This window comes from Eleginops maclovinus, chromosome 16, assembly GCF_036324505.1.
Source record: "Eleginops maclovinus isolate JMC-PN-2008 ecotype Puerto Natales chromosome 16, JC_Emac_rtc_rv5, whole genome shotgun sequence".
Lineage (NCBI taxonomy): Eukaryota > Metazoa > Chordata > Actinopteri > Perciformes > Eleginopidae > Eleginops > Eleginops maclovinus.
In genome coordinates this window covers 449,395-465,787 of record NC_086364.1, presented here as the reverse complement: position 1 = coordinate 465,787, position 16,393 = coordinate 449,395, and the positions used below count along the sequence as shown (strand labels likewise).

The 16,393-nt window shown below is 41.9% G+C and overlaps 1 protein-coding gene across 2 annotated transcripts; it reads right to left on the bottom strand.

The window, feature by feature from the left end:
- Positions 1-214: 214 nt before the first annotated feature.
- On the bottom strand, positions 215-16,092 carry fam151b (family with sequence similarity 151 member B). 2 transcript variants are annotated; one of them, XM_063904727.1, is made up of 4 exons: positions 15,403-16,092; positions 14,578-14,737; positions 13,649-13,866; positions 215-1,072 (listed from the first exon to the last, which is right to left on the bottom strand). In XM_063904727.1, exons 1-4 carry the CDS (start codon positions 15,530-15,532, stop codon positions 933-935), a joined length of 648 nt encoding a protein of 215 aa, XP_063760797.1. In that variant the 5' UTR covers positions 15,533-16,092; the 3' UTR covers positions 215-932. The 2 variants fall into 2 exon arrangements, with proteins under 2 accessions (XP_063760797.1, XP_063760798.1); XM_063904728.1 differs by having other exon boundaries at positions 237-1,072; positions 15,412-16,081.
- Positions 16,093-16,393: the final 301 nt, after the last annotated feature.

The following is a 16,393-nucleotide window of genomic DNA, read 5'->3' as shown; positions in this document are numbered from 1 at the left end:
GAAAATAAATTCATTAAAAATCCTTCAATGTGATTTTCTGGATTTTCTTTTCTCATTCTGTCTCTCATAGTTGAGGTATACCTATGATAAAAATTACAGGCCTCTCTCATCTTTTTAAATGGGAGAACTTGCACAATTGGTGGCTGACTAAATACTTTTTTGCCCCACTGTATATATATATATATAAAATCGAGCGTGCTCAAACTTCCCATCATTCTGATTACGGTAGTCATTTTGTCACCCTCATCATGGCAAAGAAACGGAGAAATGCATATGATGCAGCTTTCAAGTTGAAGGCGATTGATCTGGCAGTTGGAAAAGGAAATACCGGTAGGCACCTGCGGCTTATAGACATGTGCGGCTTATTTATGTACAAAATACATATTTTTTAAAAATTCAGTGGGTGCGGCTTATATTCAGGTGCACTTAATAGTCCGGAAATTACGGTATATATATATATATATAAAAAAGTCTCCTAATCTAAACCTAAGTCTCCTAATCTTAACCTAAATCAAGTTTCGACGGGCTGAAAAAGTTCACATTTCCTGTCAAATCTCTGAAATGATTTGGTATCGACCCAACATTTAATGGAACATATTATGGCATAATAGAGCATGGTCGTGGCTGCCATATACTTCCTCACGATGTTCTGAGCCACTCTTCTGAGAACATACTTTCAAAACTTTAACATTTGAAAAGCCACCTAACCAAAACACAATGTTTAATACTGGCCATGTTAAGCCTTTGTTTCAGGATTTTCATAAAATGGCCATATTTATGATAAAAAATGGCAGAGTGATATTGCCCAAAATTTTGTTTGAAGAAGGCATTGTGACAGAACAGAAAAGTGTTAGTGTGAATGTAAGAGTCCATCGGTAGGACTACACAGAAAGTAATACTGATGTGATTGCAATGTGTCACTGTGTTGATGATCACCTGTGTGACTGCTGCAGTAGCCATGTGAGCTGCGAGAGCGATTGGGCCAGCAAAGCTGCACGCACTGGGAATGTTACTGGATGTTTAAGATCTCTACAAATCTCCTCCATCTCACGCACCATACTCCAGCTGTAACCTGAAAAAACAAAACAAACATCAATAGGCATTTTATTTGAGATGTAACTATGTTCTAGTATATTTTATTTATCTGTGCTATAAAGATCTAATGATGAAAACACTCATAATAACTCATGTGAGTTTGGGCCACACAGTTGCAATGCACGTCACCAATAAACAGACAGTGCAGTAAAACTCAAGACTTTACTTTATTAGGTACTTATCAGTATTTTTATAGCAACCTCCTATGTTTTAACAGTATATTTTTAATGCCAAAAATAATAATTCATCAGGAAAGTTTTTAAAGAAAATAGAAAACTGAAAAAAGCTGCTTGCATTAGTATTTAAGCACCCTTGGATTGGATTTCTGACCATGATCTCTGCGGATCTGCTCCATGTTGTTCAGGTTGGTTGAATGATGCCTCGGTCACTTAAGTGATTCCCAAATACTTACCCCATCATGATGTGAGGACTTCAAAAGAATTGTTAGAGACAGATACACTGATAGAGAAAGCTGCTAATCAGACACATATCCCCTTTCTGGGTTGGGTGGAAGTGGAATTTAGTCAAGGCAAAGACTCAGCATTGGTAGAGCTGCTGTTAGTTCCCATTCGGGTGTCTAGCGACCCAAACGTAGCAGAACAGCCCGTAGTTGGCTACAATGTGATTGATGAAGTTTAAGGGGAAGGGGCAATGTAGAACTCAAAGTCAGGTTCCATTCAAACAGCTTGTACAGCTTTCTCAGTCACATGTAAAGCTGCAAAGTACTCCAGACCTCAGATGATGAAGTAAATGTAAGCCTCGTGCATATAGAGAAAGGAAGTATCAAATTAGTTGCTGAAAAGGTCACTATTGTCCATGTAAAATCTAATGTGGGGGCCCAGTTCAAAGGTCAGGACCTTCTTTTAGTCCCGAGTGAAGACCCTACACTACCAGAGGGTGTCACTGTGGAGGAGGGTCTCATCACAGTCCCCAATGATTGGTCAGGTTATGTGTCAATCCCCATAGAAAACACTAATAAGCAGGACATTACCCTGAACCAGCACAAAGGTATTGGTCACTAGTGTCATGCATTTGCCTACAATGAAGATGACAAAGGTTCAATCCCCCCTTTAAAGCCTCATATCACGCTAAATGAACACCACTCCTGTAAAGAAAACACATACTGTATGTCAGTTCTAAAGCTTTTACACCAGGAAGTCAAAGGATATCAGCAGGACCTCCTGAATTGATGCTGGATAACTCACGTGACGTTCACCATATTCCTCACCAGTGGTATGTGTACGAAAGAAGGATGGTACTTAAGACTGTTGTGATTACAGTGAGCCGAACAGAAAATCAGTCCCTGACCGCCATCCCATCCCCAGGATCCAAGACATGCTCGACTCTCTCACTCGCAGCTCAGTGTTCTCAGTGTTGGATAAAGGTAAAGCCTACCATCAATGGTTTTTGGATGAGGAAAGCCAGCCCCTGACTGTAATTAACACTATGGATTCCCAAATAGACATTGACGCATAGACCTCTTCTGTTTTGGATTGCATCAACACCCACATCAATGATGCCACACCACCAAACAGATTAAAATCTTCCCTAATCAGAACCCGTGGAAACTTCTGAAAGCATGTGACACCGCCTTCAGGTCAGGAGATGTGCAGGACAAAAGTCTAGCCAGGGCTGAGCTGAAACGGGGCATCAAAAAGGCGAAGCACTGCCACAAGCTAAAGGTTGAGGAGCACTTTAACACCTTTGACCCCTGACACATTTGGCAGGGGTTACAGACCATCACAGACTTCAAACCCAACCACACCTCCCCCCCGTCCATTGACCCCTCTCTTCCAGACGAGCTAAACTATTTCTATGCCCGCTTTGACAGGGTCAATCACGAGGTAGCCACTAGGGCAGGCCTATTAAAATGCAGGCCCGCGGGCTAGATGCGGCCCGGAACCAACTCCCGATTGGCCCAGCCTGCCGTGGCCAAATTCCTACACTAGTACAGACCATGAATGTGCCTTGACCAAATTCTTACACTAGTATGGACCATGAACGCAACACTCCGCGTTGCATAGAAACCACCAAGCCACACCGCAGCGCGTTTCTTTTAAGTGCATCTAGTAGCGGTGGTCCTATGTTGCTACAACATATATGCGACACACTTTTAGCACATAACTTGTTGGCCCCTAAGCCCAGATATATGCCCTGATCCAACATTATTGTCAACATTTGATGAATAGTTAGATGATAGATTCTGGTGAATTTTGTGGAAATAAATGGACAACATTCAGACATGAAATGAACAAACCCAATATTAAGCCTATGTTAAAGTAGCATCTTTGTGTAGAGCACCAGAGCTCTTGGGACCCTGGGCCTGGTAAGCCTGATCAGTATTCCATTCTTGCTTTTAAGTAGTCACTTACCTGCGTACTTGTTGCTTGTATAGCATACTGAGACTACAGATACTACAGCCATACCAAGAAAGGTCAGTAGGTGGCAATAATACTCCAAAGTAAACTAAGAATTGATTAGTAGCCTAACCATTGACCAAAGGGCATGGCATGGGCATGAACACACGACACACGACACACACACACACACACACACACACACACACACACACACACACACACACACACACACACACACACACACACACACACACACACACACACACACACACACACACACACACACACACACACACACACACACACACACACACACACACAAATTTTTTGTATAGACACCTTAATATGCTGCTAATTTGCTACTTCCTGAATAACACCTAGCCATTCTAAACTGATAAAAGATGGTGCATCATTAGGCCTACATCCCACAAGGGTTAAAACTATAAAATAAAATAAAAAAACAAGACACTAAATTTGTTATTATTAAAATGATTTGCATTACCTGTATTGTGTTCTTCATTTGGATCCAGTACATGGTAATAGTGCACCACACGCACATCCAGGAGCTCAGTCACCCTGTTGCATACCTCCAGCATTTGAATGAATCTGTTACTGATGGGCCTTATCAAGCTCTTGGGGGGCAGATGGAGTAAACTTTGAAACTGTGCAAAAATCTCCTTCTGTTTAGGTGACTTCTCTATATCATAATAAATATGAGAGCAAAAATGTTCCACCTCTGAGCCAAACGGTGTCACAAGGGCCTTAACAGCATTGGACACCATGTGAACAGTGTCTCCTGATATATCCAGTATATTAGGGTTGTCCTTCCTAGTGTAAGAAATAATAATCAATATTATGTGTAACTACAACACTGTCTTATTCTGAAAACCGTTTTACTTTTAAACAGTTTATTTTGTAACCGGATGTTGTTTTTAGCCTCAGATAGCATGTAACTAATATTGTATTGTATATATGAGTAGAGGGAGAAAGACGCGTGGAGTTACATACTAAACACAACGCCTCTACCTCCCACTCATTGATGCTGCAATGATACTATTGCGTGTTTAATAACTAATAAACCTCAGAAGGATTGCATAATAGAATATCGTACGTGGAAGCTTCATGATTACGCTAACAAGATGGCGGCGGTCACGTCATAGGAGGAACCGCCCCCCCGATGACATCAGCCAATAGAAGAGACCGGGAAACACCCATGTGACGACAATGAGAGAAGACGAGACCGGAGCTCGTCTTATTCTGAAGTTGTTTATTTTTATGACCGGAAAAGGATAGTAGCATAAAAGATGTTTGTATTGTAAAATCGATCTCTTTTGTCCGCAGACCGCCAGATAGCTAATTACTTATGAGCTCCTACTCATCTGTGGCCTGTGGAAGCGTGTTCCGAGCTATTGAGTCCAGGGTGCGAACTGGAGGGGAGCAGGGGGAGCTATAGCTCCCCTAGTGGTGACATGAGCTCCCCTGGGAACATGGTTTGCGAAATTTTAGGGGAGCTCTCTTAAATATTGATATGATGACCAAATAAATGCCATTTTGGGTAATGTTTTTTTCAAAGGTGTAAAATAAGTGAAATAAAATTCTATTCATAGTTGTCAGGCTGTATGACGTCAAAATGCCCAGTTGGCGGGCAAGAAAGGCATTCGATAGCTGTCTAGTTCTACCACCGGAATTTACCTAGGATCACCGATTACCTTTCATTCAAAATCAATGAATATCTCTACCTTAATGTGTTCTGACTGAGTAATACAATGCAAGACAGTTGTTGTTCGGTTGGTTGTTCAAATCGGCGAGGAGACAAGCCAGGACTAGGCATATCAGCAGCAGAAAAAAAACCAGGTTGTGGTTACAGTCAATAAGACGTGACCCCTGCCTTCGGAGATGCCATCAAAGTTTGGCAGCCCTCAAAGTATACACGTGAATAGTTGAATTTGCAAATAATTATTTTCTTACAAATCAGCCCTCTGTCTCAAAACAAGCTTCAGCAGCTAACTGGTAAAGTGTAGGCTGAACTAGGTTAGCCTACTGTTATCCTGGGAAAGCATAGCATCCTCTGAGCTAGATAACTCTCACCCGCAATTTGCGATATTCAGCCAGTCTATGAAACTACACGATTCATAACACGGTGACGGTGGTTTAAGTATTTTAATTACATAAGGTGAACTTACCATTTGATAAAACGATCACTGCAAAGACACATACTTTGAGGGTTGTTTTGACTTTGGAAGCTTTTCTGGGGTAGGAGCATCGTCTGAGTTTTCTTTATCTGCTGGTAGCCTATGCGATAAAAACATCGTCCGGACTTGTCTCTTAGCCGATTTGAACAATCAACCGAGCAACAACTGTCTTGCATTGTACTACCTTATTCAGACAATGTTAAGCAAAGAGATATTAAGTGATTTTGAATGAAAGGTAATCGGTTCGTTAATTCCAGTGGCTGACAGCTGTGGAAAGCTTTTCTTGCACTCCAACGTGCATTCTGACGTCACGTGAAAACTATCAATTTAGAGTTTATGATTCATGAAAAAAGTGTCGCCTGCTTGCCGCTGTTTGCAGCTCCGCCCACTACCAATTCACTCACGTGATCGTTTATTTACTGTAGCACTACATGTTTACAAGGTATTGTTGCTGCTGCTGACAGTATGTTGAAAAGAAAAAAACAACAACTTACACTGGGCAATTTCTTTAAAAAGACTGCCAAACAACTTGATAAAGAAGACCAAACGAATGTAGCTGGTGGAAGCACATCCTTTGTGACTGCTGTTACAACAGTACCGAGAGAGGAGGGAGCTAATGTCAGTGCTGCTAGTGCTAACTTGACAGTTAAAGATAACTTGTGTGCTGAAGAGACACAAGAAGATGAGCCAAGAGAAGAGGCTTCTAACGTGATGACTACAATTACCATAGTAGAGGTCGAAGGAGATATGGAAGAAGATGATGATGTTGCTGATGACCACCCCACTTGTGCTTCCTCTTCCTCCCTGCCTGCTGCTCGAGATCGGGGGGGTGAAGTTGCTGCGGTGGTCCGGCGGCTGCCGGATGGCTGGACCAGCCAACAGTGGAGTGAGTGGATCACACGCCTCCCATGGCTATTCTCCAAGGATGGATCCATAGGCTGTACTCTCTGCAGGGATGCTAAAAGCCTTCTCCTCAGTCCTGATAAAGGTGGAGTGCACTTATCAGAAGAATGGATGAACGGGGACGTATCCAGTAAAACTAAGAACAACTTGCGTAAGAAAATCTACAAGCATCGGGATAGTGTGGCGCACAACAGGGCAGTTGAACTGGCAGAAACAAGAAAACAAGCAATACTGCCGAACCAGATTCTCGCAATCAACGGAAAGTTGCTGGAGGAAACGTCCAATGCTTTCCGATCTGCGTATATGATAGCAAAGGAAAGGATGGCATTTAAAAAACTCCCACCTGTCATGCAGCTTCAAGAGATCAATGGGGCAAAGGTAGGCGCTGTACACAGATCCGACAAATCCTGTGCTGAGATTATTGGCCACATTGCACTCGAAATGCAGAAAAAGTTTGTATGTAATGTTAAAAAGGCCCAGTCAAAAATAAGCATCACTATTGATGAGAGCACTGTGCGGGGACGTGCATATATGATTGTATATGTGAGATGTGACGTGACAGGAAAGGGAGATGTGGATAATGTGTTTTTAGGCCTCAAAGAGTTAGTCGAGGGCACAGACGCCGAGTCCATCTACAACAGCCTGAGAGAGGCTCTACGTGTTGCAGGTTTTGATGACTAGTTTTTGTCTAACAATCTCATCAGCATAGCCACTGACGGCGCGTCTGTCCTCACTGGCAAAAACAGTGGGGTCATTGCTCGCCTAAAACAGGACTTCCCCAAAATCCAGTCTATACATTGTCTTTGTCACCGGCTAGAATTGGCAGTCCATGACTCTCTTAAACTTGTTGCTGGATGTAACCACTTCGAAATTTTTGTTTCAAAGTTGTACAGTTTGTACAATCAGTCCACAAAGAATGCGAGACTCCTGGAGGAGGCAGCAGCGGAGTTGAATATGCAGCTTTTAAAAATCGGGCAGATTTTTACCATCAGGTGGGTGTCAAGCAGTTTTAGAACTGTTAAGGCCGTCTGGAACAACTACCCTGCTTTAGCAAGACACTTCAAAATCGCAAGTGAGGATCCATCTCCTAATGACACGGAAAGGAAGAAATTCCTAGGGCTCCATAAACAACTCTCAAACGCTGGATTTGTAGCCGATCTGGCTTGCATGAAAGACATGCTTCGTGAGCTTCAGGCCCTGTCACTAAGGTTGCAGCAAAGAGACATCGACATAGTGAGCGCGAATTGTCAGATTCAGCAGTGCATCGATGTACTTTCTGCTTTGAAAGAGTGTGGAGGTAAATCAGCACAGAAGGCCGAGGACCGCATAACACAAAGACTGTTCAAAGGTGTGGAGCTAGTGGAGTGCAGCGGCAAAATTAAAAGGGGTCAGTTCTATCAGTCTGTGATCGACAATCTTAAGAAGCGAATGCCAGAGTCAGATCTTGTCAATATGCTCAAACCCCTCAACAAGCGCTTTTGGCCACAGGACCGCAACGCACTTATAATGTATGGGGAAAAAGAAATACGGGCCCTTGCGAAAGAACTCGGTGAATCTGCTAGTGAAGCAGTACAGGAGCTTCGCGACTGGAAGTTACAAGATGCTGCACCTGCACCAGGCAAAACGCTGGAGAAACTGTCCATTGCAAGCAGAACTTACCTGCCCACTTCATCGGAGTGCGAGTGGGGCTTTTCAGCTATGAATGACACGGACAGTAAGACTCGCAATAGACTGCGTGAAGCCAGCACCTCCTCACTACTTTTCGTGGACCTTAATGGACCTCCACTGGAGAGATTCGATCCAACGCCCTTCATTACATCTTGGCTGAAGTCGGGTCATCGTCTGTCCACATCATGGGCTAGTGGACCTAGAGCAAAAGCAACTGAGCCCAGACCGCTGTGGTCGCTTTTGTGTTAGGTAAGACCCGCTTAACTGAATTTTGCTGTGTTGAAAAAAATGCCAAAAATACCATGCAGCGTCTAATCTCTCTCTCTCTCTCTCTCTCTCTCTCTCTGACAGGCCTATGTCACAGATCAGAATCCCCCCCCCCTCAAAAAAAAAAAAAAATCCGGCTCCCCCGGACACCGTGGTATAGTTCGCACACTGATTGAGTCACAGCTGTGAAACTTTTGTAAAACCTACTGCGGCATCATTTTATTAAATACTCCTTTTAAAACGTATATGAGGAGCTTCACTTTGTTTTCTTTTAAACCAGTGTTTCTCAAACTTTTTCAGACCAAGCACCACTTAACCAATAAAAAAATACTCACGGACCACCTAACTCCCCCAATATCCCAAAACAAGATTCAAGATTCAAGAAGCTTTATTAATCCTGAGGGGAATTGAGGTGCAACAGTTCAATACAAAGAAGGAAGAAAAATACACTAAATATAACTAAATATAAATCAAATATAACTAAATATAAACTAGAATAAATACAATAGGCCTGCTTACTACTCCAACAGTATATTACAAATTACAGCCTAATAATAACAGCTTTATGTGACCTTCTCTATATCGCTCGTTCACACATTAAATCAACAATACAAATACAACTACGGATTCTACAAGCAGTTCGTTCACATGCAATTTAAACGGTAAATGCTGATAGATTTTACACATCATATGAAACATTTATTACTGAGTTTATGTCCGAGCGAACAGAGAGATACGCAAAATGCACCGCATTTAGTACGACACAAACTTCTGCTGTGTATTTTCAAAAATAAAATACAGTAAAACTATGGTTGCAGGCCCAAGTTTAACAAGACTTTAACAAGAAACACAAGGTAATTATTTACACTGTTACATTTACAAATAGCATTGTTTACTCACTCATACACTGCGTGTCTCTGTTGCTACCTAATGGGAGGAATGGTGCTGCTTGTGCTGAGACATCAGTGAAACAATGTCTGGATCCAAACTGGAGAGTTTTAGTCTCATATCACAGTCCACATTGATCCTGTTACGCTGCTTTGTTTTCAGACCAACAAGTGTAGAAAAACCAACTTCACAGTTGTAGGTGGTTGGAAACGGCATCAACAGTTTCAGAGCAACGTCAGCCAGCTCTAGGTGCTCAGGCTGGACGTGGACCCAAAAGTCTGTCAAGCTTTTCTCTCTGAAAGTCGTCCTCAGTGTCCCATCAGATGCGATGTCTACAAGGCTGTCAACCTGTCTTGATGGGAGCTTGGAACTGACGTGTTCGATGTGCGTTTTGTCCCCAAATGGATTCCTGATCCACTCATAGCCTGCATCTAGTTCTGGGAAATATCTTCCCAGCTGAAAGTGAAGGCCTTGCAGATGTTCCTTGAAGGCTGCAACTGTGCAATTCCATCTTGAGGCATGCGGCTTTAATTTTGTCCTGCACATCGAAGGCGGTGACGGCTTTTCCCTGCAGCACTAAGTTCAAAGCATTGAGTGCGCTAAAGACGTCGGCCAGGTATGCCAATTTTGAGAGCCACTGGAAATCATGCAGTCTGTCATACAGTTCATCAGTATGATGCAAGAATAACATCACCTCATCACGCAGTTCAAATAGACGGGTGAGAACTTTCCCACGCGACAGCCAGCAAACTTCAGTATGGAAAAGCAGTTTTGTGTGTTCACTTCCCATTTCATCACACAGAGCTTTAAAAAGACGTGTGTTCAGTGCTTTGGTTTTTATTGTATTAACAATTTTCACAGACTCGTCCAATACTGATTTGAGGCGATGAGAAGGGATACCCTGTATGATGCCTCTGTAGCCTTCGCATTTTCCCCCGTCGCAAAAAAATGTGAGGGCGCCTTCGTCATGTGTTTTTTAAGTTCATCACGTTTTCTCTCAAACAATACTAAAGGTTTCCCGATGTAATCCTTGTGTTTGCTCTCAAAATGACGCTTGAGCTTAGCGGGTTTCATAGCCTCGTTAGCCAACGACTCGTAGCACAAAACACAATGTGGATTGGGATCCTCTTCATCTCCAGTCCAGAAAAATCCGAATTTTATGTAGTCGCTGTGATGTTTTCTCTTCACTTTAGCGCTGGACTTTCCGCGATCAAGCCGAGTTTCACAGCTTTCAGCCGGTTGGTGGTTAGACGGCGAACCGCTCTCCTGGGACTCAGTAATGCACACAAAATCACTTGTCGCTGCGGCTGAACCACTTGTAGTTGCTGGATCTCCTGCATCAGGACGATGCACCTTGACTGTCACGTCAGATTTGTCATTTAATTTTCTTTTAACTGACCCTGTCTTTAGCCATCGATCCATCTTGTCAGCTGACAGCTCAAATTGACTGCGCAAATCATTTATGACGTAAGATCGTAACGTACGTAGCTACGAACCTACGTAGCTACGCTACATCTATGCTACACTCTATACTAGTCATTTTAAGACAATTTGAGAAACACTTTAAACTTATAATATATTAATTTCAAATGTGACATTTTACCAAAATACTCACGGACCACTAGGGGTCGCTCACGGACCACCAGTGGTCCGCGGACCACCACTCTTTGAGAAAGACTGGTTTAGAGTGAAAGCTGCGCCTCTTAGATCTAGTGAAGTCTCAGATCACGCAAAACTGTTTTTTTTTTTTTTTCTTTTTTCGCAGACACGTCGGTGAGTCGGACATCCGGCGTGGCGCCTGAAAGCTATCAGGCCTGCAAATGTGACCAAAACTTGTGATTTTTTTGTTATTCCTCGAAAAATGAAAAAAATAGTATTGCTACAGTAATACCTCTTTTTGTTACATTGGAGCTCTTTAGCTCTGTTTGTTAATGCAATTTGTGATCCTAATTTATTTTGTTTGAAGACATTTATTTAGACTGCTATTGTTGTATTCAGTTAAATGCACTTTGTGATGTGCCTGTTTCAAAAAATAACCTGAATATTTTACTTCTAAAGCAAAAAAATGTAATGCTACAACTCTGCACTTTTTGTTTTTTTATGCACTTTGAGATGTTTGTTTTCAAGCGAAAAAAATTATTTGGACTCTCTTAGATTCTGTTAAATTTATGCCAATTTATAGTGTTTTTATGCACTTTCTGATGTGCCTTTGTTAGTTGAACGATGAATAAAAATTGCATGTTTTTCATCGCAGTAATATGTGTTGGTTTAAAATGTGTCATTACCAGCTTTTTACAGGCTGCTGAATGTCTGGCCCAGCTGAATTTTGTAGTTATAAAATCTGGCCCAACTGAATTTGTAATTGAATAGCCCTGCACTAGGGCCACTCTCCCTGCAAACCATCTGCCCCTCACACTCTCGCCCACAGATGTGCATGCTGAACTGAGCAGGATAAACACGCGTAAGGCTGCTGGCCCCGATTGCATCCCCGGACCTGTACTCAGCTCTTGTGCCGGGGTCCTGACTGACATCTTCAACCTGTCTTTGGCCCAAGCAAAAGTCCCCACGTGCTTCAAACACACCTCCATTGTGCCTGTTCCCAAACATGCCTCTCCAACAACCCTTAACGATTACCGACCTGTGGCACTTACATCAACCATCATGAAGTGCTTCGAGAAGTTAGTCCTAGCTTAGCTTAAATCACGCCTCCCATCCACACTTGACCCCTACCAGTTTGCCTATCGTCAGAACAGGAGTACGGACGACGCCATTTCCGCAGCACTACACCCTGCCCTCTACCATCTGGATCAGAGCAACACCTACGTACGATTCCTGTTCATTGACTTTAGCTCGGCATTTAACACCCTCATTCCTTCCAAACAGATCACCAAGCTCAGTGACCTTGGCATCGACCCCTCCCTCTGCAAATGGATACTGGACTTTCTTACAAACAGACCCCAGCATGTTAGAGTAGACAAACTCACATCCTCAACTCTCATCCTTAACACTGGTCCCCCGCAGGGCTGCGTATTAAGTCCCCTCCTTTACTCACTCTTCTCACACGACTGCAAACCTGTACATGGCTCAAACACCATCGTTAAGCTTGCAGTGTCTGAGTGGTGCGCTAACAACAACCTGGCAGTGAACACCAAGAGGACAAATGAGGTCATTATGGGCTTCCGTAGGAACAAATATGGCACGCATTCCCTGCTCCATCTTAGTGGAGAAGAGGTTGAGCGGGTCACCTGCCTAAAGTTCCTGTGAGTCCACATCTCGGAGGACCTCTCCTGGACCACCAACACCTTGGCCCTAGTCAAGAAGGCTCACAAGCGCATCTTTTTCCTGAGGAAACTAGCCAAACTCCACCTATCCTCCCAGGTGCTGGTTAACTTCTACCGTTGTACCATTGAGAGCATCTTCTCCACCTGCATCTCAGCCTGGTACGGAAACTGCACAGTTAAGGACCAGAAAACACTGCAGAGGGTGGTGAATATCGCCCAACGCATCATCAACAGGCCACTCCCCTCCATAGCCTCAGTGGGTGCCTGCGAAGGGCACGGAACATCATAAGAGAGTCTTCCGAACCCAACCATGCACTGTTTATCCCCCTACGTGGCACTCACTCTGTGACACGCCGATGTAGCCTCCCGGGTAGAACCAGTAGGACCACGCACAGTTTCTTCCCTTCAGCGGATAGACTACTGACAATGAACCCCTCGCTGTCTCACACTGCCTAGTGTTGTTGTGTCCTGTGCGCGTTGATTTTTGCACATATAATACTGCATATGCGCCTCAGTGTATTTATTTATTTATATTTATACTTCATACCCTTACTAGGATATTTTTATAGCGTATTTATTTATTTAATTTTGTACAGACTGCTGATAGATGTGTAAATAACTGACTAGCACTCTGGTTAGACTCTCTTAATTTTGTTACACTCTGCTTGCATTATGTAATGATAATAAAGTCTAATCTAATCTAATCTAATCTATAATAGGACTCTACTTTCAATGCTTCGCACACTCACAAACACACAAAAGGCAGACTGGAAGACCTTGTTACCAAAAATGGTGCTTGCATATAACTGCAAACATATGTATACACAAAATATATATACAGTGACACAGTATACACATATACTACTCACAATCACTTTGCCTTCTGTTCGCTTTCAGGTTTCCTAAATGAACAGTGTTTTGTTTGTTTTCTTCTACAATCAATAGAATCAAGACCTTCACATAAACACAGCCAGTGGCACTAATGTGTCATCACCTGCATTATCTATCCCAGCAGTCCATCCTGTAGTCCAGCCGAGAGACAGCACAATGTGAGTGGGAAGATTTCTCACAGCAAAAAGGAATGCCTGAGGTTCCAGAGGTGTGGCCCTTCCCCCAGGACCATAGAGGATATCTGCGTTGATCCAGACTGGCCAGCTTGCCTGAGCCAGTACTTCTTCCAGAAGAACGACAGACGATAATACCGCCTCCAAGCTGTTGGAATACACCACAGTGCTTACATCACAATGCAACCAAACCCCTTTCACACATCAATGGTACATTGATGCTCATACTACATGAACGTTTTATAGAAATATACTTTGAAAGCATTGTGGAGATTTTTTTATTGTGAAATTTTATTTATTGAATAACTTTGCAACAACATCATTTTGCAACCAAACTTGTTTCAAATATCAATATCAAGTCTTCAGCTGGTGGCACTAGTTTTGCTGGTTTTGAAGGAATAGAACATTTTACTTTGAAGTGCAACCCAATTCACCAAAATGATAAGTCATTATAAAACAAAACTATTGGTGAAGTATAAGTAGTATGAGACCCTTGATATGTGACATTATCATTGTGTAACAGGGAAAGTATTGAACATTGTTTAAAAGAGAAAATCACAATAATTACAAAAATATATATTTGTTATGTTCATGAGTAATTGATCCGCGAAGTTCGAATCAGTCAATTTCTTTCTAACTTTACAGAACTTTGAACCCCTTCCTTTTTCATCACCACCACCAGCTCTCTTTTCTTTGATTTAATTAAAACGTGCAAATGTTTAAATTAATTTAAGGCCACAAATTACATCTTGTGCGCACAAATTAGTAAAGCGTGGCCTCGTTTTATTATTTTTTTCTCTCTATGGCCTCTCCAAGGTGACAACCACATATTACAAAGAAGGGATATGAAGCATCTCACCTCTTAAAGTCTAGCTTTATCCCCTTTTTACACTCCTTCACTTTTTCCAGCCACTCTTTTAGTGTGATGTCACTCTCTGTGTCAGGTGGATGTGCCATGATGGGCTCTTTAGGATCCCGTCCTCTCATGACTATGTCAGCCTCAATCATATGTATGGGACCTAGAGTGGAAATTAGTGAAGAACTCTTTGTCAACACGAAGTAAAATATCTTTATAATAAATAATAAATATATATATTAAATTAATATTACATACTTTAAGGAAGTATGGAATTAACTTGCAAACAATGATTGTTTTAGATAGTGTTTCTGGCAAAGTGGACAACTGTTTATGTGACCGATTAAACATTAAACAAAACGCATCTGAAAAAGTACCACAGATTAAAATCAATGTATCTTTAAGAAAGTCTCAACAACAAATGGACATTACAAATTACTAGCACATATTGGAGGACAAATATATGTAAATATATATATATTTTTTGAATCAATCATGTCCCAGTGAGCTTTGATAAGCCTTCCCTCCCGGGTTGATTACTCTCATTAATATGCAGATTTATTTTTTAATCATACCTTAGATATTTGGTATTCTTTGAAACAGCCCAGGGGGATGCCTTGATAGCTACTCTCTTTAGTCTGAGAAGTCAAAACAGCTGAAGACGCAAACATTTTAGATTTGTAAGTAAGTAAGCAAGGTGGCAAAGCTTCTTCAAAAACTGGAATCATACGCGGAGTATGGTTTAACGTTTAAAAAACAACTAAAATCCAGAGTGCATATTCATCTATAGACTTTATAAAGATACTAATTGAAAAGACATCTACACACTGTATCCACCTGTGATAGCCTCTGTCAGCTGGCTCCTGCTGTTGACAGCGTGCGACCATCTGACCTCCGCAGCGTTCCTCTTCATTATTTCTCTCCGACTCCAGAAATACTCTAGCGTCTGCTCAGACATCCTCTTTACGAATAAAACGTATTTGTAATATCGCTGCCTTATTAGCACAACTACAATCTGACAGTATGATTTGCGTTATCGTGCAGTAGTAAAGGCGTGTATGATGGCAGTGTAATGTTAGCCAGATAGATTTAGATGAAACCGCTATTAAATTAAACGTTCACACACTGTCTGTTTTACCATTAACATTTCAAACAGCGTAAACTGTAAGACAGTTGTTTAAAACTGTCGTTGGATAACTGAAGTTAGATAAAAGATTCCTACTAATAGCTCGTTATGTACTTTTAAAGACAACTTCTCTTCTTCTTCTTCTTCTTCTTCTTCTTCTTCTTCTTCTTCAATGGCGGATCGCAACCAACTTTAAGGTGCATACCGCCACCTACTGTAAAGAAGTGTGTAACATCATGTCATTTACCCTTACTTAAATTCTACACACCAGCCTTGTGTCTTTTAAAAAAGTAAAGAGAGCCTTTCCTGGTGACTCTTACCCCCTCTCCCTCTGTTCCCAGTATCCCCATTAAATCCCACTCCTTCCCTGCCTCTTGGACTTTATCATGTAACCTTTCTCTTTCTACTGCATTACGGTACAATGAAATATGATATGTTCTCTTCTTCTTTTTCTTCTAATGTTCTGGTTTTATGGCGGATAGCAGCCAGGGTTAAAGGTGCTTTACTGCCACCTATTGAATTGTAGTGTGGACCAGAATTGTGTTCTTTTTGTTTTATGGCGGACTACAAACCAACTTTAAGATGCATGCCGCCACCTACTGAAACGGAGTGTGTAACATCATGAAAGATATTTCCCAGCATTTTTTTTTTTGTCATTAAGATTTGTATTACATTTTTACACTATATACATAA

Excerpts from the sequence above, each read along its gene's own strand:
- fam151b (XM_063904727.1), bottom strand. The coding sequence starts at position 15,532 with ATGTCTGAGCAGACGCTAGAGTATTTCTGGAGTCGGAGAGAAATAATG. Across the intron at positions 13,867-14,577 it reads ATAAAGCTAGACTTTAAGAG|CTTGGAGGCGGTATTATCGT; the intron begins GTGAGATGCTTC and ends GTATTCCAACAG. Across the intron at positions 1,073-13,648 it reads TGCTGGGATAGATAATGCAG|GTTACAGCTGGAGTATGGTG; the intron begins GTGATGACACAT and ends TTGTTTTTTCAG.